Here is a 25,831-nt window from a genome sequence, read left to right on the forward strand (position 1 = left end):
TCGTGTCCTCACAGAAACACTGTGTGTGAAAAAAGAGAAACTATGCACGCTTTGGTGAACGCCTTCATGCGCTGCCTCTCCTTCCTCTTACCTCCCTCTTGGCTTTGTGTCAGCTTTTGCTTGTGGGTTGGGAATGAGTGCGAAGAGACGCTGCCGCGGCCCAATCCCAGAGCTCGTTTCAAAGGCAGAAAGCCTCTTACATATGAGGAAGTAGCAGCAGTAGCAGCAGCAGCAGCAGCAGCAGCAGTAGAAGCACAAGGAGGCTCCACTCCGTCGGTCTCACCAGGTCCAGGCTGCGTCTCGCTGGCTGCTACAAGCCCCGCTGCTCCTCAGGGCCCTCCACCGGGTCGGATCTGGATCGGGGGTCTCTGGCGAGCCGTGGAGCGCGTCTTCGGAGCCCCCTGGGTCCTTCTCCGCCATCACTGGTGCCCGAAGCAGCGTCGAGCAGCTTTACGCACCCCGTATCCTGTCTGTGCCTTCGAGTCGAGCAAGATTAAGACCATCCAGGGAGGCGCTGCTGCTGCTGCTACAACCGAGGAGAGGAAGGGAGCGGGTGGAAGCACCTTGCCTTATTCGAGGACCATGAGCGGTTCTGTGGGGATCCCCAGTCCGAGCCCACCGGTGTGCGCCTCAGATGCGTCAGCGGAGCAGGGCATCGATGAGGTAATCACTGTGGATCAGCACTCGCAGGAGATGGGGACGGTGACGATAACAGTGGCCATTCAAGCGGCGGAGGACGAGGAACCCGAGGAAGTGTCATCAAACATTATTGACTTCCTCGGCGGCAGCTGCAGTGAGGACGAAATCGGAAGATATGACAAATCAAGGTTTGACTTACTTGAAGTTGATTGTCTTAATTAACCGCCAGTGGTGTTTTAGTAACAACAAGGTTAGTAAACTACAGTTTCAAGTCATTTACACTGCTTACACAAAAACCGTTTTCTTTTTATAATTTTGTCAAATGTTGTTCAATAAATGAGAAGTGAAGCCTCTTCCCAAAATAGCAGGGTACAGTGGGTTTGAAGAAAGCCTTTCCTGTTCATGTCAAGGTTACTGTAGCCCTGCCAGTCTATTTCTGCAGCGGATTTCATACTGTATTGGCTCGTAACTTCAGCTGGTGAGCTGCCAGCACAGGAGCAGCAGCGTGGGTACAGTGGCATTGTTTAGTTTCACTGAAAGGATGCCACTTGTATAGAAAGAGGGGCTACTGTACAAACACAAGTTTAATCCAGGCAGGTGTAGCTTAACACTCTGACAACAAAAGACAGTAAACAACAGCACAGTGTGAGAGGAGGACAAAAGATGCTCACAAGGGGAGGTGTAAATCCTCCACACACATAGGCTACTTGAGGGATATCATTATTATCTCCTGGGTGGGATGGCAGGGAAGTGTCTAACCACCTGTAGGCAGCATCAGTGCTGTAAAGCCATTCACCTGGGACAGAGATAAAGGATGGCACCTTCACTTTAATCTAATTCCCCTGCGTCATGGCCTGCTATTTTTATCCTCTGGCCTATAAGTTCCCTACTCAGACTACGTGTGCAAAGAGTGAGTCAGTGATAGGAAGGCTAGAGGAGAAAATAAATGGCACTCTCTCCCATACCAAAGCGTTGAGTTTGCTCGCAGGTCACACCTTTTTAACGGTTCTCTGGCACAGAGGGCTTCTGCAGCACCTGTGCACGTTTTTCGCACAAGGATTTATTTTAAGATCATTAACCATTATTGATAAAGAGGAAATGGCAGATTGTCAGCTGTCCACTGTTTCACTGAATATTCCTGCAGCATTCCTCCTGAGACTTAACAGTGCACCAGTTAATAGTGGCTTGAAGGTGAACTTCATCACAGCCAATTTTCCAGTATCTCTAAATCTCTTGTGTGCTTTCTTTAATTCTCATATTTGAGTGTGGTGATGACGCCAGTGATGGCATTCTCCTCTAAATGCTGGTGGTTGTCTGTATCTGAAGTCCTGGGGAAGCTGTGGGCCCGTGCCAGCTGTGCGGTCAGCCGGCTGGAAAGCAGTTGAATGAGGGTGTGCTATAGGGAGGAGGCTGGAGGAAGTGATGAGTCATCCACAAATTTCATTCAGACCCTCACTCTAATCTGCAGGGCTACCTGACTGCGCTGCTTCACAGCTCCCGCCAGGTGTCTGACTGATAAAACTGTGCCTTAAAACCCCTCAGCAATGCAGTGTTGGTACCATATTTTTTATGTTTTTGTAAATGGTGTGAAGGTGATGTGGTAAGCCACCATATTCTGTGTGGGAGAGAGAGCCTGTGACTCTGCGCCCTTCAGATGTAGAGGTCTTGGCAGTTTCAGGACTGGTGGGACACTGTGGTTCGAGGTCTGGCACTGAGGCTTGGTGACTATGGATGGAGTCAGTTTGTCAACTGCTGCAGGGAAAATCTGGAAGGATGGAAGCAAACAGTCCGTCCATTTCACTCCAGCATGTTTCAGAGACAAATGGCAGGATGAGGATGTACTCCTGCCAACAACTTGTTGTAAGCCTCTGGCTTATTGTATTAATGAAAGTGAAATTTGTAACAGTTGTAATGTTGGCAGTTTGGGATGTGAAACATTCTGCTGTTTAAGTGGTGCATTACAGCAGAGTGTATGCTGACCATGATGCATGTTGTCTTCCCACACGCAGCGGGGCCGGGACCAGTGGAGGAGAGCTGGAGGAGGAGAGCTGGCAGCCCCCAGATCCAGAGCTCATTCAGAAGCTGGTGGCTCAGATCGAACACTACCTGTCCGATGAGAACCTGGAGCACGATGCCTTCCTGCTCAAACATGTCAGACGTAACAAACTGGGGTTTGTCAGCGTCAAGTTGCTCACCTCATTCAAAAAGGTAACCATGGCTGCCAAATTATAGTCTGGGAACACAAAATCATATTAATAATATTAATTATTATAAAATACTGAATCCCCTGTCTGGATAATAAGGCTAGAAAATTGCGCCCAAAGGCTTCGATATTATGAACTTAAGTATAGCGCACACGCACTAGGTGCTAAATTGTCACCTCGTGGCACATTATGTGCTTTTTATGAGCCAATAGTAATAATAGTCAGCTGTGTATAGTGTCCAACCACAACCAGTATACACAATATTTTGAACACTGACCAAAATGTACACATGACATTGAAGCAAGGCTGAGGAATAAGCGGTTTTAAAATGTGACCCTGGATAAAGCTCCAAGCTCTTTGTCTTTTGTAGTTCCCTATGATGTAGAGGCTCGTGAGAACTAAAAATCATGGACTGGCTGTCTCCAGTGTCAACATGACTGGTTGTTGTGGATGCAGTGATATTTTCATATTCTCAACAGCTGGTGCTACTTTAGCCTCATGCAACCACATTTGTCGGCTTGTGTGTTTTGTTTTTTTTGTTTTGTTTTTTTTTTTTGTTTTTTTTTTTGTTTTTTTTATCTGTTTATGCAACAACCGATCTGAGTGCACATGGACACATTTTTAATATAAGCAAGGATTCAAATTTGAGTCTGGCAACACTGAGGTGATGCATTTTAAACAGGAGAAATTATACAGTGATGACTTGAGTAATGCAGGATGTTTTGGGTCTGTTGAATGGGTATAATGCCATCAGGTCAGTTATTGCGGTATGACTAACAGGAAGACACTGCTGATTGATCATGCTGACAGGATTCATTTATTGTGTAGCCTTTTTTTTTTTTTTTTTTTTAAATTGAGGTTTTAAAAATATCAAAAGGAGAAGCTAACACAACGATCAAATGTGCGACCTATTGGTTATGAGATAGCACTTCTTAACCGCTTAGTATCTCACACATGTAACACAAGTATCGTCTCTTCGCAGGTGAAACACTTGACTCGAGACTGGAGAACTACTGCTTATGCTCTGAGACACTCAAAGATACTTGAGCTGAACGATGAGGGGCGTAAGGTGCGGCGTAAATCGGCAGTACCGGTCTTTGCCAGCGAGTCACTGCCGAGCCGCATGCTGCTGTTAAGTGATTTGCAGAGGTGGCCGGAGCTGGCGGCTCTCACCAAGGATAATGGAGGGAGCGCGGGAGGAGCTACTCAGCAGGAGCAGCTGATGAAGCTGTTGCTGAAAGCTTTCGGAACATATGGCGCCATCGCCTCTGTCAGGGTCCTGAAGCCTGGGAAGGATCTGCCGGCTGACCTGAAGAGACTGAGCGGCCGCTACACTCAACTAGGCACTGAGGAATGTGCCATCGTGGAGTTTGAGGAGGTGGAGGCTGCTGTTAAAGCCAATGAAGCTGTGGGGAGCGAGGATGGAGGGGCCAGTTTGCTAGGGTTGAAAGTGGTCCTGATTGGCACCAAGCCGCCCAAGAAGAAGGTACCCAAAGAACGACCACGCGAGGAGGGAGGGATGCGCAAGAGTCGCTCGCTCAACAGCAGAGTACGAGAGCTTCAGTACCACGGGGAGGACTCGGCCTGCAGCTCCTCAGAGACTGAGAGCAACCCTACATCCCCTAGGCTGGCCAGAAAGTCCCAATCCTGCAACAAGCTCAGCCCCACCACTGCAGGCATCAGCTTCCAGAACAATCACCTGAGTCCTGGTATGTCCCCACGTAACAGCCCTTGGTCCAGCCCCCGTGGCAGCCCCTGTCCTCAGCGCAAATCTCCTCATTCCCACAAGTCTCCCTTAGCCAGTGAGGGCAGACTGAGCCCTGAGCCTGGGCGCCGCTGGGCAGACTACTCCTCAGACAGTAGCCTTACCCCTTCAGGGAGTCCATGGGTTCAGCGGCGTAAGCAGGTGGCATCTCAGGAGAGCAGTCCGGTCGGGAGCCCGATGCTGGGTAGAAAGATCCAGAATGCTGACGGCCTACCGCCAGGCGTAATGAGGCTGCCCAGGGGTCCCGATGGAACCCGCGGCTTTCACTGTGTCACTGTTGGTGAGAGGGGAAAGACTGCTGCTACTCAGACTTGATCTGCGGAGCGTCTTTTTGCATTCTATGATTGATCGATTCCTTATCCCCCCCAGAACCAAAATGATATTGGAATTTTGAGCTGTCCTTGGCCGTGTCGCTCAGCCCCCACCCCATATTTGAGACTGTGTAGATAAATTTTTGTTGAGTGCATCAGTTTTCAGTCTTTGTTATATTTTTATACGACATTTTGAGTTACCATGGTAACATTAGTGATTTACTAATGGAAATTTGAGTGAATGTAAATTGATATTGAGTTGAGAGAAAACTTTACATACACCATGTCACCTCCATTGCTGTCTGAACTTGTTCTACATGGGTCGGAGAAGGAAATCCACCTATATATATTTTTTTTTGTTTGTTTGTTTGTTTTTTGTTTTTGTTTTTTGTTTTTTTTTTTTTAATTGAAAAGTGTCCTCTGTCTTGTGTGTAAAAGCTCACATTTGTCTGTGGATGGTGTATACATGTGTAAGTGGTGTAAGTTACATAGGCACATGGACCCGATAGAGATATCACCATCTGCCTTTCTGTATTTGTCTACTGTGAGTTCCATTTTTACATGTTATTTAAACTGAGGCCATAATCACTCCACTGCCATAAAGGTTGGACAGTTAAATGTGGACATGTTGATTTAGTTTTTTTTGTTTTTTAGTTTTTATTTAGCCTTTTTAATTTCAGTATTTTCTGTACGCTTTGACACTTAGTTGGGAAGGGTGTCTTCTAGCCCTGTAAATGTTAATTTCTTCGGCAGGTAGATGCTTTATTTATTTTTTTAGCTTTTATTTTATTTTTTTTTCTGGGCATAAATGTTTCCATCAGTCTAAGCTCACATTGAGGTTTGAGGGATGTTCAGGTCAGGCAGAATAGATGCTCTTATGTTCTTGCCTTGAGCTTGGGAATTTGTACAGTGCAATTCCTATTGTACAAATAAATCACTAAAATTGCAATTGGCTTGACTTCTTTTTTTTGTTTGTGACACACTTTGAGGTAGTCATGATGGTCTGAAACAACTGTGGTCCAATTCTTATTTTTATTCCAATATGTAAGCAAGATTAAGTGAGATACTGTTACCTTGCCAAGACTGTGGAAATGATTTCAGACTTGGAAAGCAGAATTGGCACACTGGTGTGTTTTTAAAATTGACTGCACAGATGGGAGGATAAGAGTTGATGGATTAAAAGCGATATCAAACCCTGTATGAGAAACAGAAAATGTATAAAATGGTAGAAAAGACCAGTTGCATAAGTAATTTATTCAAGTTGCTTGTGTTTGTATGTGTAATGCCAAAAATGAATTTACTTTCTCATGGTTTCATTTGACCATGTTCAGTGTAATTATGCTTTTTTTTTTTTTTTTTAAGTCAGGAAAACATTAAAAAATATCTTGAAATGATCCAGATTGACCTCAAATATATAACACCCAACATAACTGGTTGCATAAGTAACCTACACATCACTTCAAGTCAAAATGCAGCACCTTTTGATGGCAATCACAGCCTTGTCAACAGACATCCCCATTCATCCCTTTTCCAAGCTCTGTCAAGTTGCATAGAGACTGCGAGTGAGCAGCAGTTGTCGAGTCTCACCACAGTCTCGATTGGATTGAGGTTTGGATTCTGAATTGGCCACTGGATTGTACTATTGTTGTTTTGAAGACATTCCTCTGGCTTTGCTTGGGGTTTTTGTCTTGCTTCTAAAAATAAATCATCTCCTGCAGTTCTCTTGTAGACCGCAGCAAGTTTTCCTTGAAGGTTGGTCTGTATGTATTTTTGCAGCATTTCAGGTTAACATGTCCTATCACAAACCTTCCAGGGCCTGCTGCAGAAAAGCATCCCCACAGCATGATGCTGCCCTCACCAGACATGCTGCTGGGGATAGTGTGTTTCTGCTTGAGTGCAGTGTTTGAGTCACCTCAAAACATTGAGCTTAGTAGGATGGGCAAAAAGCTCACTTTTGGAAGGCTGTCTTAAGTTTTTGTGTCAGTGTCTCACATGCCTTCTGGTAAGCACTTACACAGATGTGAGTCAGCTACAGCAGTCACACAGTTGTTGCACACAGTGTGTCGATCTCAGCCGTGCAAACCTGGGGCTCCTTTAGTGTCCATAGGCCGCTTGGTGGCTGGTCACATTTAGTTTTTTTTTGGGGCAACCTGTGAGGGACATTCACTCATGAAAATTTTCTAGTATCTTCCATAGATTGGTGCTTTTCAATAGCCTTGCTGCAAAATTGCCTGGAGTGTTCTTTTATCAATAAAATGACCATCAGCTGCAGAATATCCCACATACAGCTGCATGTGTCTTGTCACTCCTTGATTACACACAGGTGATTTCCATTCAAGTAATCACGTGCTTGTTAGAAACAACTGGCAACAGCAATGATGATTTATGTCATAGCAAATGGGGTGGACACTTATGCAATCAATTATTTTTTGTTTTATATTTGTTCATAATTTAGATCATATTGATCTTATAAATGACCCTCTGTTGATTGGTGTCAAAACAAATGAATTGCATCACTGTGAGAAGAAAATGTGAAAAAGTCAAGCAAAACCAAAAAGTCCAACAGCCTAGAACACTTTTTATAGGCACTGTAATTTGTGTCGTGTCCTCAGGTAGTATCAAATGCTCCTTAGCAACCGTCCAAGTGTGAGAGGAAGGAACACACAGTTGGATGCTCACAGAGTTGTTAGACTTTTAAATTCATGTTGCAGCATTCTGTTTTGTTAGAGATGCTATCTCCTGTAGGAGTGAGCATAATGAAAGGACACAATCTGTCGGGCAGTGTTGGACACAGAGGTTCAGAGCTGATGCTCCAAAATTCAGAGCTGCAAAGGGACTAAGTGGGATTGCGTAATAGTGGGATGAATAAACTTTTGTTCTCTTTGCATGATTAGCAATTCAAAACCAGGAAGTCGTGATACTGTGTGTTTTTGACAGACAGTATTTTGGTTCACTTCCCAACAGTGTGAATAATGATTATTTTGGATAAGTATTACAAATTTGAACTATTATTCTCATAAAATGAAGTTCTGTGTAATTATCATTAGTCATAGCAAATGAGAATATGATAAAGAGAGATGATAGAAAAACCAAATAAAACTCTGGCTATTATTTGTAATTGGCGACACCCACTGATGTATGAATAAAAACTTATTTAGTGCAGTAACTAAGCTATTTACTCCAGACTTGATTCTTACCAGACATAATTCATAAGACGTGTTGATCAGACAATGTGTTAAAGAGTAAGAGTACTTTTCAGCTTTATTTTTGCTCAGTATTGTAGAATTTAGTTTAGTTTAGTCAGCTTTTTGTTCTACTAAATTATCAAATTATTTATGATAGACAGTAAACGTAAATGCTTTTATCACAGGATCATTTACACATTTCTCTCAGTGTATATACACATATACTGTAAACACGCCCATTCTGTAGCATGTGTTTTAATGTTATACCTACAGACAAGTAATACACAGAAAGATAATGATAGTGAACCCCTTCATGCCTACACATAACCACACAGTATGAGTCAGACAAAGTGAGGTCATGCTGAGACAGTGGGTGGCAACAATCATAGGGGGTAAACTGTGAATGCAGGCTCGCAAAGCCATTTAAAGTGCAGGTTTCCAAAAGGTGAGAAGAATCACTTGTCTTCCTGTAGAATATGCTGTAGGTAAGCATTTCAAGTCTTCTACTCAGCTCTGACTATACTGTATGACAAGCACTTGCATCAGTCTGTGGGAGGGAGCTGTAGTGGCTGTGAGAGGGGCGGTGTCTAATTTGAGGAACTAGAATTAGGGTGGAGTGAATTTACAACAGCATCAGAAAAGCAGCCAATTGGAAAAGTCGACACAAAAGTGAAGAACTTATTTGAAAGGAAATCATTTTTTTTCTCTCCCTCACATTATGTAACATGGCGAGCATGAATCGTGGAATTAAATGAAAGTGTTGTAAAAACTTGGCATAACTGATTTACTGAAATAACTATGTAGCTGTGAAACTGATAAGAATGTTTAACTGCCGTCTGCTATAGTCTGATGCCTCGCTCAAAGGCACTACAACAGCCCTAGTTTAGGAAGGGAGTGTTCCTCAGCCGCTACCTTACCCTTCTGACCTCCTTCTGTCACACGCCTGGGGGTAACATAGGCTTCTGGCAGCACTCACTGTGTTTAATGTGAGAAAAAGCACAGACATCTGTGAAAATGACCTCAGCATTCCTGTCAGAGGCTACAGGGAGAACAGAGTTCAAGCAGAACGTCATAGCTCATGGCCCCTTGAAACAAAGCATCTATATTGACATGTTGCTGACCTCTTTTCAAGGTATCGATAAAGTATCAGACAGAAAAAATGAGCAGGGTTTTGTTCAACTATGGACTAACTATGGAAACAGCAGTCATAACAGCATTTAGCCTCTTTAACCAACAGCTCGTTTACACATTATGCCTTCAAAATCCACAGGTCTTAAAACCTGACCAAAGTGTGCACTGGAGCAGTGTGGCCCCATTAAACTCTACCACAAACCACGGAGTAACATTTCATAACAGTTCTCCGCGGTTCTCATAGATTTAATGGAAATCTGTGCTGAGAGTGAAATTAAATAAAACGCACATATTTCACAATTTTATTTACATAACTTAAAAAATGTCATTTACAGTGTTCCAACAAATTAAAATGACCTGACACTGAACACACAAACATATTTACATGAAGTGAGAGGTGAACCATTTTGTGCCACACGGTCACAAGCAAAGATCTTACAGTGTTAGTACACAGAGAATACTTCTTTACAATGTGACGAATAATCATGAGTGTGTGGAAAAATACCAGTTGAATGCAGCGGCAATCTCCAAAATCTCCAAAGCTGGAAACCACAAGTGACTGCAGTTTGCAAGTGCAACACATCTGAAGTGTTTCAGTATTTATTATGTACAAACATAATGGTCTTCAATATTGTCATCTGTGCATTTCCCAAAATGAGACTACATGTTGCAGTAGATGATGACGGTAATTATAGTACTTCAGAAAGACCAGGGTGTCATTTATGTAGCCCATGGGGGGCATAAAGTTGTAGTTTGCACTGCTGACTCAGTGTAGGAGAAACATGCAAAAATAACCGTCAGAATCATCCACAGGAGCAACTATCTCTTGTCAATGAAAACACCTGAAAATATTCCCTTCTGCATATTCATGCTTTCTTTCAGGACATAAATATTACATTTTAGTCTATTGTGTCTGGTGTCACCATAAAAAGCTCTGTAGCCATGGTTACCATTTCAACCCCCCATTCATGCATTTACCTTGCAATAAGGGAGGAGCAATGCATGGCTCCAAGGTGACAGGATCTCTGTGAAAGCGCAGCTACACAGGACACCCGATCTATCTATATACCAGCATGACAGAGGCAAACCACCAGTTAAGTCAAACCATCCAGATAGACATATTCACTGGCTTGTCATTCCCCTGTACAGCTTCATCTGCAGAATCTCAACAGGAGATAAGTGCAGAATGATTGGGATTGAACTGATGGTTGTGTGGGTAGAGTCGTTGGTGTGATGAGGAAAACACTTCCTGCCTGTTAGCAGATGGGATGAGGACGTGTTGCACAGCGAGCTCGGGCAGGCAAACGTGCTAAGAACACAGCATCTCAGATCTGCGAGAGTGAAGAGGAAGAGGGCACAAACCATCCAGCCATGTCTCAAGAGCTTTGCTTCAGATGTAGAGCGAACCGTCAGCCGGTCCCACATAACCAACCCCGATCAGAAGAACATCGATCAAAGTCCAAATACCCAGACCTCCAAAGCTGAACAGTTTGCCCAGACCTTCTCGCCACTGGCCCAGATAAAAGCGATCTGCCCCAAAACCACCAAGTGTGATGCTATAGAAAGAGATGAAAGAAAAAACAGAGATAACAAAGTCAGAACTGCTATTAAAGCACACGTTGACTCAAAATAATGATATCATCTTATCTTTAATGGTGGCAGGTTTACCTCAGTGCTAATGCTGTTGACCATTTGTATCCTCCAGTCCAGTCACAAAATAAACGTTTCAGAAAACGTCTTTTACCTAGAGAAGAAACAAACATTAAGTGGGCAACGTAAGACAGCCTTGATGTACATAACATTTTCCAAAAGAAATAAGCAAAACCAAAAACACAAGTACATTTTTAAAAAGACAAATTAACATGACTGAAACACATTTCCCTTAACAAATGTGTAAAACAGAATCAGGAACATTTGAAGGTTGTAAGACAAAAAGCGAAAAGTCCTCTGAGTCCTGACTCTAGAGTACAATATTCACATCACAACATTAAAAAAAGGTTTTACAACTACAGTGTATGTACTTAGATGTGTAGCAGCAAAACAACTGCTTTTCTACATTCTTCTCTATATATGTTCACCATTCCCCGTTCTTTGTTCTAGGCAGAAAAAAATGTGCTAATCTGTAACTGGATGAGAAAATCTCCCTTCCCCAAATAGCTGTCTGCAGGGCCTATGACTGAGACACATTTGCTTCACTGAAAGCAATGAAACCTAACAGGCTTTACAGCAGAGCCTTTGTCATACCTAAACAATGTACATGATCTACCACGTCACAGGTGGCGTTGTAGCGTTTGCGTGGGCAGGAGACTGTCATACAGTTGGTGGAGTTTGAGCAGCGGTACTGGGATGGATCCAGCTGCCAGCAGAACTGACAGGTGATGGAGAGAGAGAAGGTGGTTTGCTGTTGTCCCGACTCTCCCTATAAATACAAAAACATCAGGTAATCATTACACAACTATTCCTTAATTAAAGCTAGTTCTAATTCTATCATCACACACTATACTTTGTGATGGGGACTTTTGTCAAGAATCATTGAGACAACTTCCAGTTTCATAGCTGACACAAATGCTGCATGGACAACATGACCTTATGGTCCTTATTTCCTTTTTCTTAAAAAAATGTATAGACTTCTATGTATAAATCTTCCACCCTTACAGTACCTTTATGTAGCAAGAATCTATCACAAAATGAACTGCTACTCACTATACAGTGAACCCCTTTTTTGGGTTCACAAGGGAAGGAAGCTGGTTTCCCATAGGTACAGTTGTATTGGTAATTGCAGTGGATGCAATCAGCTGGAAGGCGATTACACAAACCCCCACTAGGACACTTGGAAGTGGGGTTCTCTTCAACCGCAGGGGACACTGCAAAAGAGCAAATAGAGTATACAGAGAATAGAGTTACAGGAATTGTCCAAGTTAATCTTAAGACTTTATGTCTGGGATCATTAATGGGTGTGTCTGTGATTGCATTCCCCTGAATCTCTTGTCAACAGGGAAAGGCTGTGGGAGGTAAATTACTAACATTGTCCCAAACAAAAAGGCCATCATAGAGTCTCTAAGTCAGCCCATTTACTCCTGATTGCTCCATTAAGGTTTCCTGCTCGCAAGCAAAAGAAAATTGTTGTTGCTTTGTTGATAAGTCATTAACTCTTGAAAACCTAGAGAACATAAAATCAACATATACATTGCTGTGATAGAGGGGAGGAAAAGAAAATATCTATGTATGTCCGATTTCAAGTAATCCAATCAATAGGAGCATGTTGTCAACCACATTGTGGTTATTTACTAATTTCAAATTTGTGTTATAATTCTCTAGATTTATGTCCTACATAATATTTTAAGTGCAGGTCCCTTTGACGTATATGTTGTCATAGTGTTGTGAGCCCTGCTTACAGTCAGTTTGATTAATATTGAGTGACTTATACTGTACGTTTACCTGAGGATACAGAAGGAACCACTGGGCTGGTGATGGCAGGTCCATGCTGGGGATCTCTAGTGTAGAGCGGATCCTGGCCAACATGAGGAGAACTCAGGTATCCTGACAAGAAACCAGACAATAAGGAAGTCATAAGATCTGAGTCCAACTTAGTCTTCCGCTATGGCCATGACACCCCCTATAAATAATACATATTGTTTTAATTGTGTAAATAAGTAATGGTCACCACTAACGTTTGCTGCATTTGCGTGTTAACTGACAGGCACGCTAATGCCCTATTGTTGAAAGTAATTAAAAAATCTAGTAAATGTGTTAGTTATTGAATGATTATTATTTTATCTTTATTTCAATAAAACATCTGAGCTATTGCTTTACATTAACTTTACTTATCCGAGGCGTTGACTGGCTAGTTACACCACTTGGAAATGGGCAGCGACAGTTAACTGTTGGCTTTTATTTACTGTAAATTAAGTACTATGTAGCGTTAATTATCAAAAACATCCTGTTTGGCAACAACTGTAAAATCAGAGCTAGTCATTGCATCCCGTGTTTTCATTGCTAACTACTAGCAATGAAACTACCTAAAGAGACACAAACGTCTGTGTTAGCTCGCTAGCTAACCAGTTATGCTAGCTCAGTGGGAGCAAGCTAACGTTATGGTACAACGACATAGCGTAAGTTAAATATACGGGGGGTACACTGGTATAAATCTGTGACCATTCAGATAAACATACCGTTAACACATTGTAAGACCAAGTCCATAAACAACAGGGTTATTATTCCGTAGGTTTTGAAGCACCGTCCCCGGTCCGGTCTCCATATCTGACAGATTGTGGCCATTGTTGCTACAGACCACACCGGAGCTGCATTCAGGGCATGTAGGAAAAAGCGATTCTCAGCAATCCTCTGCTAGTCTGAAGAATATTCTCTGACTCTCTGATCATCAAACAGACGTCGTGAAGATGCCAGGGAAGAAGTATTCCGCTGACACTCAGCCTCAACCATTCATATACGTCCTACAGTAGGTCAAAACAGTAAGCACAGTAATATGTTCGGCCATCCAACAAACTAAATATTGTAATATAAAGAAACCCTGGGAGATCTTTACATTGTTAACAGTTTCAATTTTATTAAAAAAAATCTTTAAATGATGTCTCATTTTTGGTCAAATGTCATTTAACTCGATATAAGCTCAACTGTAAGATCAACTATAACTCTAACTGTAAGCTCAGAAATCTGTTGGCCACACCAATGCTGTCCTTTCAAAAGCACCAGAGCACTCATGTGGAAAGAGGAAGCATCTGAGAATTAAATTTCACTGTCTGACACTGTGGTATGTTGCTGTATGAGGACGAGGCCCTGCATTGCCCAACTGGTAAAGACAATCACTACCCCTGTTGAAGGTTGTATTTCCATTGTTGCCAACTATAAATGTATGCATCTGACCGAAATCTACTGGCTAAAAGCATCTGCTCAGTTTCACGTTATTGTTTCGAAATGAATGCATCAAGCACCAGGATTAATTTGTGGAGGGCTGCATGCTCTTTCTCATGACATCTAATTCTTGTGAAAACATTAATCACTTCTGTTGTGAAAATAAATGACAGAACAAAATACTCACATTCAGTAGACATTTTATTTCTAGGGATCCCCATCAAGACATAGCTTTGACAAAACAGACCAGTGTCAAATTCACATAACTTTCTCTACTACACTTTCCCAGTACCACCTTCATGTGTTCCATCATTTCTCCCTTTACTGCTCACATGGCTGTAGTTCTAACAGTGAGGTATTCAAATGTGTGAGTCTGCTTTGTTCTTGTTCTTTATCAGAACTCCTCCTCTGCGTTTCGACAGCGGGATTGTTTGAGCAGGGTCAGGCGAGCCAGCACCTCGGCCACCGTCAGCTCGCCGTGGACTTTGTTGTCCCTCGTGCGCACATTGACGCTGTTAGTCATCTTCTCCTTCTCTCCGACAACTGCCAAGACACAAGAATACACAACAGCTTGACATGGGCCAAGCCACACCACACACACACACACACACACACACACACACACACACACACACACACAGCTACCCTAACACATTCCCCACTTTAAGCAGCTGAATTCAACAACTGTGGGTGGTTAGCCCATTTGCTTTATATTTATAAATGTTTATTTTTACTCAATAAGATTGTAACAATGTGTTAACTGACAACCCATCAGTTAATGGACTAAGCCAGGTTTTCAACATTTGCAACAAATCATCATAATTTGAACACCTACGGTTAAAACTGCAGATGGCTTTTTTTTTTTTTTTTTTTTTTAAACGTTTTTTTGGTATTTTGTCAGTACTATTCGATGGCTGACAGTAGAGAGAGACAGGAAATTAGGGGAGGAAGAAAGAGGGTCACAACATGCAACCTGAAATCAAACAGTGGACATGATAATGGTAAATGGAGTTCTACTCATATAGGGCTTTTCTAGTCTTACTGACCACTCAAAGCGCTTTATAATACTTGCCACATTCACCCATTCACTCACACATTCAGACATCACACACTGATGGAACAGTCATCAGGAGCAAGGCGGGGTTCAGTATCAAGCCCACAGACACTTCGACACGCGGACTGCAGGAGCCGGGGATCAAACCACCAGCCTTCTAATTAGTGGACGACCCGCAGCCGCCCCCTGACCAACATTCGGTTTTGTCGTATGAACCATACCTATTATGCCACCAGAGACCCCTCAGATGGAGTTTTAAATTATGTAAGGCTTCTAAATCAACAATAATATAACTTTAATAAACTACAAGCAGATATGATCACATAATGTTTCACACCATGGTAAAAAACCTGCAAGATATGAAAAAAGGAATCTGTTTGGCGTCAGTGCAAAATAAGCATAGTATGTGGAGCAAAAGTTAAAACATCTGAAATAACTGGATAGTTTTCAAATCAAAATGGCCTAATCATTGATGCTGTTTTACTAAACCTTAAGTTTTTGTACAGTGTATTCCTTTAAATTTACAGCCACTGAAACCCTTTATAGTAAACTTATAGTAAACTTGCCTCATAGTGATTAAAAATACACCACTTAAAGTGAGTGGATTGCCCAATCAGTACTGCAAGAAAAATGATTTTAACAATTTTACATTAATAATACAATAATACAGTTGAGTAATCAATTAGATGTACTTTTGAAGTGATTGCTGGAAACCCTAAGAGCAGCAAAAAGATGCTCTCCAATCAGCGGTCAGTCAGTGCTTACATAGGGCAGTACATTTTCTCACCAAGAATGAAGTTATATTGGGCCAACTGTGCGTTTCGGATTTTCTTGTTTAGCAGACAGCCAGAGTCCAGGTCAGCGTCTGCCATGAAACCAGCCTCTGTAAACTGTTTACACACCTGACAGGTAGAAATAACATCCATTAATGTACGTCTCATGAGCGTTGTACAATGCTGAACGCCACTGAGAACTGTTATCTGCATTGTTATGATCACTCTTAAATGTGGTCAGTGTTGGGGAGGCTGAAGACGCACCCTCTTAGCGTAATCTTCACAGGAGGGGTTGACAGGCACTAACATCACCTGACGTGGAGAAATCCAAAGAGGCCTGGTGGATGGACAGATGAACAAAAATCAGACAATCTTCCCACTTGTGTGAAGATCGTCTCATTACCAACACACAACACAAAATACTGACAAAATAATGACAAAGACCATGTGATTTATCTGTTGAAACATCACTATCAGACAGATTAAAGCAGTGGGCCATATAAGCATTGTGGACTATGATTAATTTTTATAGGTTTTTATATTTAAAACAAAAGTTAATAAAAGTCCTCAAATGCTTGAGCAGGTTGAAAACACCTCACCATTTCCCTGCATAGTTCTCTGTGAGAATGGCAATCATCCTCTCCACTGAGCCCAAGATGGCACGATGGATGATGACTGGTCGGGCTTTGTCATCTCCATCCTTCCTGTAAGACATTGCATCAGAAAGATTATTCAAGATTCCTGTGAAATGTTTCCATATGTACTGTATGTAAACTATGCTCATTCTTGGCCTTTCATATTTGTTATTGAGTTATTTGTCTTTAATCCAATTTCAATTTTATTTGTAAAGCACTATTTCTTACAAAATAAATTCAAATGCTTTAAAAAGATAAAAAGAATTGTGCAATATTTCACCATTAACACTGCAGACCTTCTACCTGTACCTACTGGCTCTAAATCTGACTGCTGTACTGCCTGCTGTCTGTTGCTGTCTGTTGCTGTATATGATGCACATTGTTTTCCCATGCTGGGTTTACAAAATGAAGTTCCTGGTGAGATGATAGATGAACCTGTCACGTGCTCAGCGAGCTCAAATTTGCATACAACTCTTCACTTCTTAAGCTCACAACTGTGTGGAGCACAGAGCGCTAGCTGAGACGTTTTATTCAGGAGAGGATTATCATTTAATCTTTGGTGCAGTAAAGCACACGGACCCAGCAGTGTGTCAATGTTTTGATTAGGTGACTCACCCCACAAAGGTCAGGTTGAAGCGGATAGGCAGCTGGAAGTCCAGCTGAATGGTTGCACACTGGTGGTAACGTCCAATTGCATCTTTGATCTTAATGTCAATCTGCAACGGCACAGAAAGATTTACAGCACTTTCCAGGCCTCGGGGAATTAAATTGATTTTGCGTTTGGCAGGAAATATCTAGAAATGTTCTGACCTTGGGTCCATAAAAAGCACCGTCTCCAGGGTTGAGTTTCCATGGCTCCCCAAACTCATTCAGGCTGTTCTCCAATTGCTGTCAGACATGAGGAATAGGTTAACACATAATTTAAATCTAAACAATGAAAAGAAAATTACTGAAGCAGGCCAAGTCATACTGAGGTACACAACTAAGTACAGGACACACAGTTCAGTCTGCACTTTGCACTGCCAAATGCACTTCAACATTTACATTTTAAATATTTCAACTCATAACTGGAAACAATTCATAGTAGAAAACAAGCAATGTCTTGAATAACAACACAACACCTACAGAAATTCAAACAAACGTCACCATGACTCATAAATCTGATACTACTGTATGATTACACAGCAGGAAACTAACTGTCATCCACGATGCCAAGTAATTTATTTGCTAAAAACTAATGTGCAGCAATATTATTATTCATCCTTAGAGGACAAAGTCAGATCTTTAGCTGAATAGTTTTAAAAGAAAAAAAAAATCAGTTGGTATCTGGAGTTCATTTTCCACCATAAATCATAACAACAATGCCCGACACAGTTTACCTTCTCAGCCTGGTTCCACACAGAAATATCACCCAGATACTTCTCTGGACGAGTGGAAAGGTGAAGCTGGAAGGAGAAGCCAAACACGCCGTAAACACAGCGGAGGAAGTCCAGACAACCTTTCATCTCTGACTCAATCTGTATAAAAAAAAAACAAAAAGAAAAAAAGGAAAGATGATTCAGAATTTAGGAAATGACTCAAAATAAGCAGGTATGTCTTTTTCAAAATGTTTTTCACATGTTCAAAGACTTAAAAAAAAAAAAAAAAATCAAACAAAATGTATTCCTTTTATTGTCCCAGAAAAATGTTAAAAATTCCTGATATGGTCACCTGGTCCATCGTGCAGAAAATGTGAGCGTCATCCTGCTGGAAGCGCCGGACTCTGGTCAGCCCAGTTAGTGTTCCTGACAGCTCGTTTCTGTGGAGGACGCCGAAATCTGCCAGCCTCAGAGGAAGCTCCCTCCACGAGCGAGGCCTGTGGCTGAACATTAGACTGAAGGACAACCAGAGAGAAGGAAGTCAACTGAATGTGATATGCATAAAATACTGTAACTACTGTTAGATTTAAAGCATTTGAGAAACATTTTATATATATTTCCTCTCTGAGAGCTATAAATTTACCAGTGCCCGGGGCAGTTCATTGGCTTGAGAGCAAATATTTCATCTTCCACTGGAAAGGAGAACATGTTTTCGCTGTAATGTTGCCAGTGTCCAGATGTCTCCCACAGTTTGCTGTTATAGATATTGGGGGAAGCTACTTCCTGAAAGCCTCTTCTCCAGTACTCATCCTAGAAAAACAACAAAACCGCATAAACAAGTTAAGCACACCAGTTGGCCTGCACAGGTACTTTGAGCTGAGCTGAATCATGACTTCTGGCACAAAATCCAAAGCTACTTCAATGGAGAGCGGAACCTGTGGGTTTTATTTATCGATTTGTTGTCCTTAAGCAAAACATATAACCTCCAGTTGAGCTGTTTAGCAGCCAACAGTAGAGGACTGGTGTAAATGGAAAGAGTTCAACTGTGACTATGAAACAGGAAGGTGCTGAAAAGGACTGTGTGTGCTCAGTCAGCTTTTCCTGAATAAATATGATTTAACAGAAGAAGAGAAGAGGAGATATTAAACCTGAATGCCATGTGGCAACTGGCTGCATTAACTGCAACTTTGCCATTGCAGTCATTAGAAGCCAGCCTCCAAAAGCTACAACTGTGAGCAGGTTACTCTACTACTACCCAGTAAGTTCTCACTGTGAAATGTCGAGAGAAAAACATAGCATGCTGTCCCCCGCCCACCCCCAAATCAGTGATAACAGAATGAAGTGATGTGATAACAATCTTGCACCATTTCTGTGCAATGTATGTGAGGCCTTCTTGACTTTGTCCAGTGTGTTGGTGTATGCTGTGAAAACCTTCAAGATGTCAACACATCTCTGGAAATACGTCACAGAGACAACTTCCTGTACAATCACTGAACTTTGCAATGGATTCCAAATTACTCTGAAATTTAAAGTTTGCTCAATTTTGGACAGGAATCTGGTCTGCTGATGACTAAGAACTTCTGCTTTACCTAATTACCAAATGTGTAAATTTGATGACCTCTCAAAACACAAGTTTGTCTTGAATCTAAAAACACTTTATGGGGGACATGTATTTGGTATTTGACTGAAAACACCCTGTAGAAAGCTCTGGCCATAACTCTGACTACATGCAGCAGTCAGGACTGGGCCAAGCTTTTCTGGGGCACTGAGCAGAATTTAAACTGATTGAGCTGAACTAAACTACTCAGGTCACCGTTACACTCACATCTTTGAGCTCCTTGGTGATTGCATCTTTCACTTAATGGTTAGCAGTCTGCATGTCAATGAGGCGACAATCACTACAAGTACATTGCAAATGTAAAACATGGCCTGAGCCTGACTGACATCCCTGAAGTAGTTCTTTTTATATAGAAGCTGGTGAAAAGTTCTGTTTGTGGGATTTCTTTAAAGGCCCCATATTTTACACTTTTCCAGTGTTTTATTTAAAGTGCAGAGAAACCATCTCAATGTAATTTTACATCTCCTCTCTCAGGCTTCTCTCAGGAGCTCTAGCAACAACAGGTCAGTGAGCCTCTCTTCCGATTGGCTGACTGTTTTTTACCAAATCCTGCAAGGTTGGACGGTGGGTCGAGATAGTCCTGGCTTGGGGCATTGCTGAGAGTGGTGACTGCTTTGTTGTTACATCACAAAGTTACAGAAGTCCTGACGGCTCATTTTGAGGTTCAGTTTGTGAATACAGGCTGTGTGCATTTCTCTGTGCACTGAGTGCTTTGATACTTTCACAGTATTAATATAGAACCTAGACCTGCTTTTGTAATAAAAAAAAAAAAAGACATTTCACTGTATACAATATGGGATCTTCAAAATAAATTAGTGTTCAGTGACCTTGACAAAACTTCCTCAATGGAGATCCCAAAATAAGTATTATAAGATAACAACAAAACAAGTCAATATAAATCATGATTGACAAAATTCTTAAATACCAATCAAAGCTTATTATAATAATTAAAAACAAAATTCAGGATCTCTAAAGACAAAGCTTGCTATGTTGAAATCACAAGCAAATATTTTGTAATTTGAATAGAACATAATGATCTGCCTGTCTAGAATACTGTAGGATGCAAGACATAAAACTAAAATAGCCAATGGCAATCAAAGTCTTGACCTCAAATCAAACTCATCTTCATATCTCTATAGCTATATTCTATTATTTTGGCTATTCTTAAATTGAATGAAATATACTGTAAATAAATTAGGCATTGATAGGCATTAGGCCACCATTCCTACCCTGATGAACTCGGTGAGCGTGTTGTAGATGTAAGCTCCGCGCGGCATGAAGAAACAACTTCCTGGGCTGAGATCATGGAAAAAGAACAGCTCCTGATCCTGTGAATCATACAAAGAATACATTTTAATGACTTCACATATCCCTTATTCTCTGCAGGTCAAACAACCAGCAAGAAGATGCTCTATGCACAGCAGGGAGTTATCCAATCATCACACAGTGGGCCATCCATCAGCAACTGACTACTGAAAAAAGCTCAATGTACTGAGAGCGTGGGGAGAAAAGTAACAGGTTTGGTGTGCCCCGGTGGCTGGAGAGTAGGATCAATTGTTTCCTTTCCTTCCAGACTCTGGAGACAAATTTTATTCATTTCCCCCCTAAAAGAAACTAAAATACAATATTTCATGGGTTCAGCAGGTCCAGCGATCTATGATTTCAGTGACAACCTTGGATTGGACATAAACGAGAAAGAGACTGACTCACAGTGCAGCAGGCAGGAACAAAAGAGGAACCTTCAGGGAGGAACCAAGCGTTTCTGTCTGAAAACAACGATTAAGCCTGAGATGAAGCCATGTCTTACTTACTGGTCTCGGTCCTGGTCAAACCAGACCATGAGCAAACAGGTTTCCATGGTAACTTAGGTCCGACTTACTTAAACCTCTTTTATGAAACAGAATTTACTGAAAATTAGCCTGAATTACTGCAATAAGCCTGATTTCACTGGTAATCTTGCTTTATGAGAACACCTGTCTGGAGGTCATTTCTATATTTTATTTCCTCGACACACATGTCAAAAGTAGTGAGGTATAACATGCTGTGTCAATTTTATAAAATTGACACAGCATGTTCTCTGCTCGTGTATCTGATTGGTTCTTTTTTTCACTTCATCGCTACTGGGTAATAAGATTGCACTGAATCTAGGAGGTTTTCAAAATGTTTTGCTTCCACGATGCACAAAATGAAAATGGTCAGATTGGGATCATACCACAGAACAACATCTTTACAACCACATGCCACTTTTGTCCCCTCCCATGCTGCTTCGGCAGCAATGTCTTGACTCTCGCATTTAATATGGAACTGTGTTGTAATCAGTGCTGATTGAGGTGCTGCCGCCTGTGCCTCCCAAGCTGGGAAACCAGCTGGGGCCCTCAGATGACTCACAGTTGTCTTGAAAGTGCAAATACAAAGAAACACAGTGCCCTCAGCTGGTGCAAAGTAGCAACAGACAATTTAGTGCAAAACAACATGTTTTTCATGTTCAAATGTGCGACAAATAGGTGAATAGCTGAAGCTGATGGTCCATCTGAGTTTTTGGCCCTGACTGATTCTGTCTAGTGGAATACACTCGGGAGACTGTTTTACTTTACTCAGCCCTCTTGGGAAAAAAAAAATGTTTCTGTGTTGTTGCATGTATATTTACAGTTCATGTCTAGAGACTGTATTCTTGGTCCAGGTTCATTTCATGGTTTCACCACATCTATAAAACCACAAACGTAGACTCTCATGAGGAAAAACTCCTGCTAAAACCTCAAAGAGATGTGTCATTATATTATACAATTACAAGTCGAAATTTGCTTCTTACTGGGTTTCAGTCTCAGTCTTTTAGGCCTGAGCCAGCTGGGTGGGCTAGAACATGACTGCCTATAGTGACTCACTTTGCCAATCTTGCGATGGTCTCTATTCTTGGCCTCCTCCTGAAAACGTTCCCACTCCTTCAGCATCTTTGAATCCGGGAAGGAAATCCCATAGATCCTCTGTAGTGTTTCCATGTCGGAGCGACCCTCCCAGTAAGTGGAGGAGTTCTGATGACAGAGGTAGAAAAGAGATGAAAATGAACTTATACACCCGTTAGCACAAAGTGACTTTTCTAGAAATTTGAAAAATTAAATGATACACTGTGTGTATTACTCCACATACCTTGTAGATCTTCATGGCCTTGATCTTGCCTGTATGTCTGACATGGGGACCTCTGCACAGGTCAATCAAGGGCCCACATCTACCCAGGATTCATAAGTTACACCACAGTTAGCTTTAGAAAGTACCAAAAAAATCCAAAACAAAAAACAACATAATCTGTTTTTTTTACTTATAACTAACTAACCTGTAGACTGTAGTAGTGGGGGTGGTGACTTTCTCATTCAGAATGCGGCACTTGAATTTGTTGTACTGAAAGAGACCTTGGGTAAGTTATAAGTTATCCTGGGTAGAAGGAATATTCACCACAAACACAACGTTTTTTGTCTTGATTTAAAGATTTCATTGTGCTTTTTGCCAAATCCCATGCATGCAAACAGCGGTAATGAGAGGTAATAAGAATCGATCAGTCTGTACATGCATTGACAGTGTATGGCTGTAGAGTGTTATTTTCAAATCACTGAAAACAGTTGAAGAAACAGTAGCAGGAAAGTAATATATATCCATACAGATTTCCAGTTTAATATTCTCTAAACTGGACAACTGATATGCCACTCTTAATTCTTCCAGACAAGTGGAGGATCCTAAGAGCTGTGAGCAGATTTGAGTGCTCTCTTTCTCACCTTAAACATCTTTAGCAGTGTCTCCTTGCTGATCTCAAGCCTCTCAAAGGGCTGTTTTTCCTTCACCACAGCCTTACACAAAGTCTCCAGGTCCCCGAACTCAGTACTGGACACACCCCTGGAAACAGCAAACATGTTCCACTCATTACAAGCTCTCATGGTCGGTGCAACTCTGACAAGTATCATGACGTTTCTGTAATTACGTTTGACGTGATGATCCTGGGTTAGAAAGATTAAAAGGTCTCTTCTTTTCTCCCGACAAAGCAGACCCATCAATAACTGATTCAAAAAGCAGTGAAATACATAACTAAGACTAGAATCTATAAACTTGTTGATGATTTTTTTTTTTAGACTAGAATTCATGTCTGATAATTATAAGCTATTCTGGAAAGATTGACATAGATAAAGAAATCTAGCAAGACATTGAGAGTGGAGATACTTTTACTCACTTTTGTCCATCCAGGAACATGTCATAGTAGAAGCCATTCTCTATCGGGGGGCCATAACATAAACAACCTCCATAAAAATGCTCCATTGCCTCCCCCAGGATGTGAGCACTGGAGTGCCAATAAACCTAGAACATGAGATGAAGTTTAGTCAAGTTAAAGCAAGTTTGTTGCTGTGGACGCTGTGGCTTAGACTGAGAGTGTGAAAACTGATTTACAGATCACAGATAATGCAGTACAACAGAATACATCTCTGATGTCATTGAGGATGTTCTATGTACTCACAGCCTGAGCATCCTCATTGTCAAAGCGCAGGATCTCAAGAGAGCAGTCCTGCTCAAGAGGTCTGTCCAGGTCCCAGAGCTCTCCATTCACCCGAGAAATCACAGCATTGTCAGCCAGGCCTTGGCTGAAAGATCAAGTGCAAGATAGTTGTCTCAGTAATTCTGTGTCCAAATTGAACAAAGTGATTTAAATCATAATGAAAAGGAAGAGTGAAAACAACATAACATTTGGTGGGAGGGGGTTGGGGTTGACATCTGGGAAACATAAGAGTCAAGTCTCCCTCTGAAGTGTGTATTTTGTGTCATATAATTAAAAGTTTTATAGGCAAATAATGAATTATATTAATCATATTGGCAGCCATTAGTTGAGGATGCAACTGTAGACTGAACATTAGAAGATCACGGCCAGCTGTTTAAGCACCGACCTGATATCAGAAGCAAGCTGGTATGGTGTGGTGACCCAAGCCTTGCCCGCCACCTTTTGTCCATCTGGCAGCTCCACAGTAATGGGCTTGCTGTGCGCAGCTTTCTTTGCCAGCAGGGCATCGCTCTCCTTCTTCAGCTCCTCATAGAGGCTGAGGCGCTGAGCAATGTATCCAGGCCAGGCCTTCTGCTACAGGGAAAAATAGGCAAAATATTTTTTTTTGTTTTTTGTGAGGAACTGAAATGTGAGTTATGTCCCTGTTGGTTGAATGGGTGAGAAGGGTATCAGGATAACTTCAAGCTCCTGTAACAATCACCTCTTTCCCGCCTCCATCTCCATGTCCCTTATCCTGCTTCTTCTCCTTCTTGTTCCTGTCACCTGGTTTGGTATCCGGAGTTGCCACCTGTCAACAAACAGAGTCTTTAGGCATACAATAAGCTCTTATCACCATTGCCTTCTGAGTCACACTATGAGCCTGTTATTAATGTCACTGGACATGCTCAGTATTCAAAGTGTGCACACACAGTGAAACTGAGTTGGACAGCTATTTCTGGAAATGTGGTAGTATAGTTTGTCATTTGGCTTCACTGGACAGAGGCCCGCTACTCAAAATGGTGCAGCACTACTATTACTACATCATATCACAAACTGAGGCCATTTAAATTGGATAACATGTCCTTCCTGAGTCTTTATTACTACCTTATTATCAGCTCGGTTGTTCGTCTGCTTCTCCTTGCTGGTGTTTTTCTCCGTAGCTTTGCCACACTTCGCTCCTTGCTGTTTCTTGCCCTGCGCCCCCTCCAGCTCCAGCTCCGCCTGCAGACCCCGCCGGAGGTGGAGAAGCCGGTACCTAAGCTTGTCGTTCTCAGTCCGCAGACTCTCCAGTTCCGGGGACACGACCGTAACACCGGTGGTGTCCAGACCCCGGCTTAGTCCATCCCGAAGAGTGGAGATTTCGCGGGTGAGGACCAGAATTTGCTCCTCCTGGGCGGCCAAACGTGCAGCCAGGCACTCCGCCATCTTTAAATGACCATCATTTCCACAGTGACAGCTAATTTCCGGTGAGGGTTTGTTGAAAATAAAAGCCTCAGTTACCCAGAATTTCAATCAATAAATACATGAAAATTTAACAAAAATTGCTTAATTTAATATTAATGAGTCGTCAGAATAATATACTTATTTCTAATATTGTGGATGACTATAAAACACGATATATTTATATAATTCTTATTTCATAATTGCCAAAATCAAACCAACGCAAATGACAAATCAAATTTATCTGGAGAGGTGGAATAATAGCCTATTTATGGTAAATATTACTTACTCAAAAATAACTCAAAATTATAATTGATTGCCCTGTTATATACC

General features: G+C 41.7%; 3 protein-coding genes across 3 annotated transcripts; 1 reads left to right on the plus strand and 2 right to left on the minus strand.

The window, feature by feature from the left end:
• Positions 1-253: 253 nt before the first annotated feature.
• On the plus strand, positions 254-6,203 carry larp6 (La ribonucleoprotein domain family member 6). Its single transcript, XM_022744400.1, has 3 exons — positions 254-827; positions 2,649-2,847; positions 3,826-6,203. The coding sequence occupies exons 1-3, from the start codon at positions 583-585 to the stop codon at positions 4,921-4,923; spliced, it is 1,542 nt and encodes a 513-aa protein (XP_022600121.1). The 5' UTR covers positions 254-582; the 3' UTR covers positions 4,924-6,203.
• A 3,347-nt stretch (positions 6,204-9,550) lies between these two features.
• Positions 9,551-13,553, minus strand: tm2d3 (TM2 domain containing 3). The gene is made up of 6 exons (XM_022743678.1): positions 13,408-13,553; positions 12,674-12,775; positions 11,939-12,099; positions 11,480-11,654; positions 10,904-10,979; positions 9,551-10,791 (listed from the first exon to the last, which is right to left on the minus strand). The coding sequence occupies exons 1-6, from the start codon at positions 13,511-13,513 to the stop codon at positions 10,626-10,628; spliced, it is 786 nt and encodes a 261-aa protein (XP_022599399.1). The 5' UTR covers positions 13,514-13,553; the 3' UTR covers positions 9,551-10,625.
• A 747-nt stretch (positions 13,554-14,300) lies between these two features.
• Positions 14,301-25,483, minus strand: LOC111218543 (threonine--tRNA ligase, cytoplasmic-like). Its single transcript, XM_022740898.1, has 19 exons — positions 25,163-25,483; positions 24,780-24,866; positions 24,465-24,652; positions 24,041-24,164; positions 23,759-23,883; positions 23,310-23,427; positions 22,874-22,938; positions 22,690-22,768; positions 22,428-22,574; positions 20,775-20,873; positions 18,571-18,737; positions 18,280-18,442; positions 17,949-18,086; positions 17,380-17,457; positions 17,185-17,285; positions 16,534-16,638; positions 16,199-16,271; positions 15,949-16,063; positions 14,301-14,650 (listed from the first exon to the last, which is right to left on the minus strand). The coding sequence occupies exons 1-19, from the start codon at positions 25,481-25,483 to the stop codon at positions 14,502-14,504; spliced, it is 2,442 nt and encodes an 813-aa protein (XP_022596619.1). The 3' UTR covers positions 14,301-14,501.
• Between the last annotated feature and the right edge of the window lie 348 nt (positions 25,484-25,831).

The sequence above is a fragment of the Seriola dumerili genome, unplaced genomic scaffold (assembly GCF_002260705.1).
Source record: "Seriola dumerili isolate Sdu_G_001 unplaced genomic scaffold, Sdu_1.0 BDQW01000003.1, whole genome shotgun sequence".
NCBI lineage: Eukaryota > Metazoa > Chordata > Actinopteri > Carangiformes > Carangidae > Seriola > Seriola dumerili.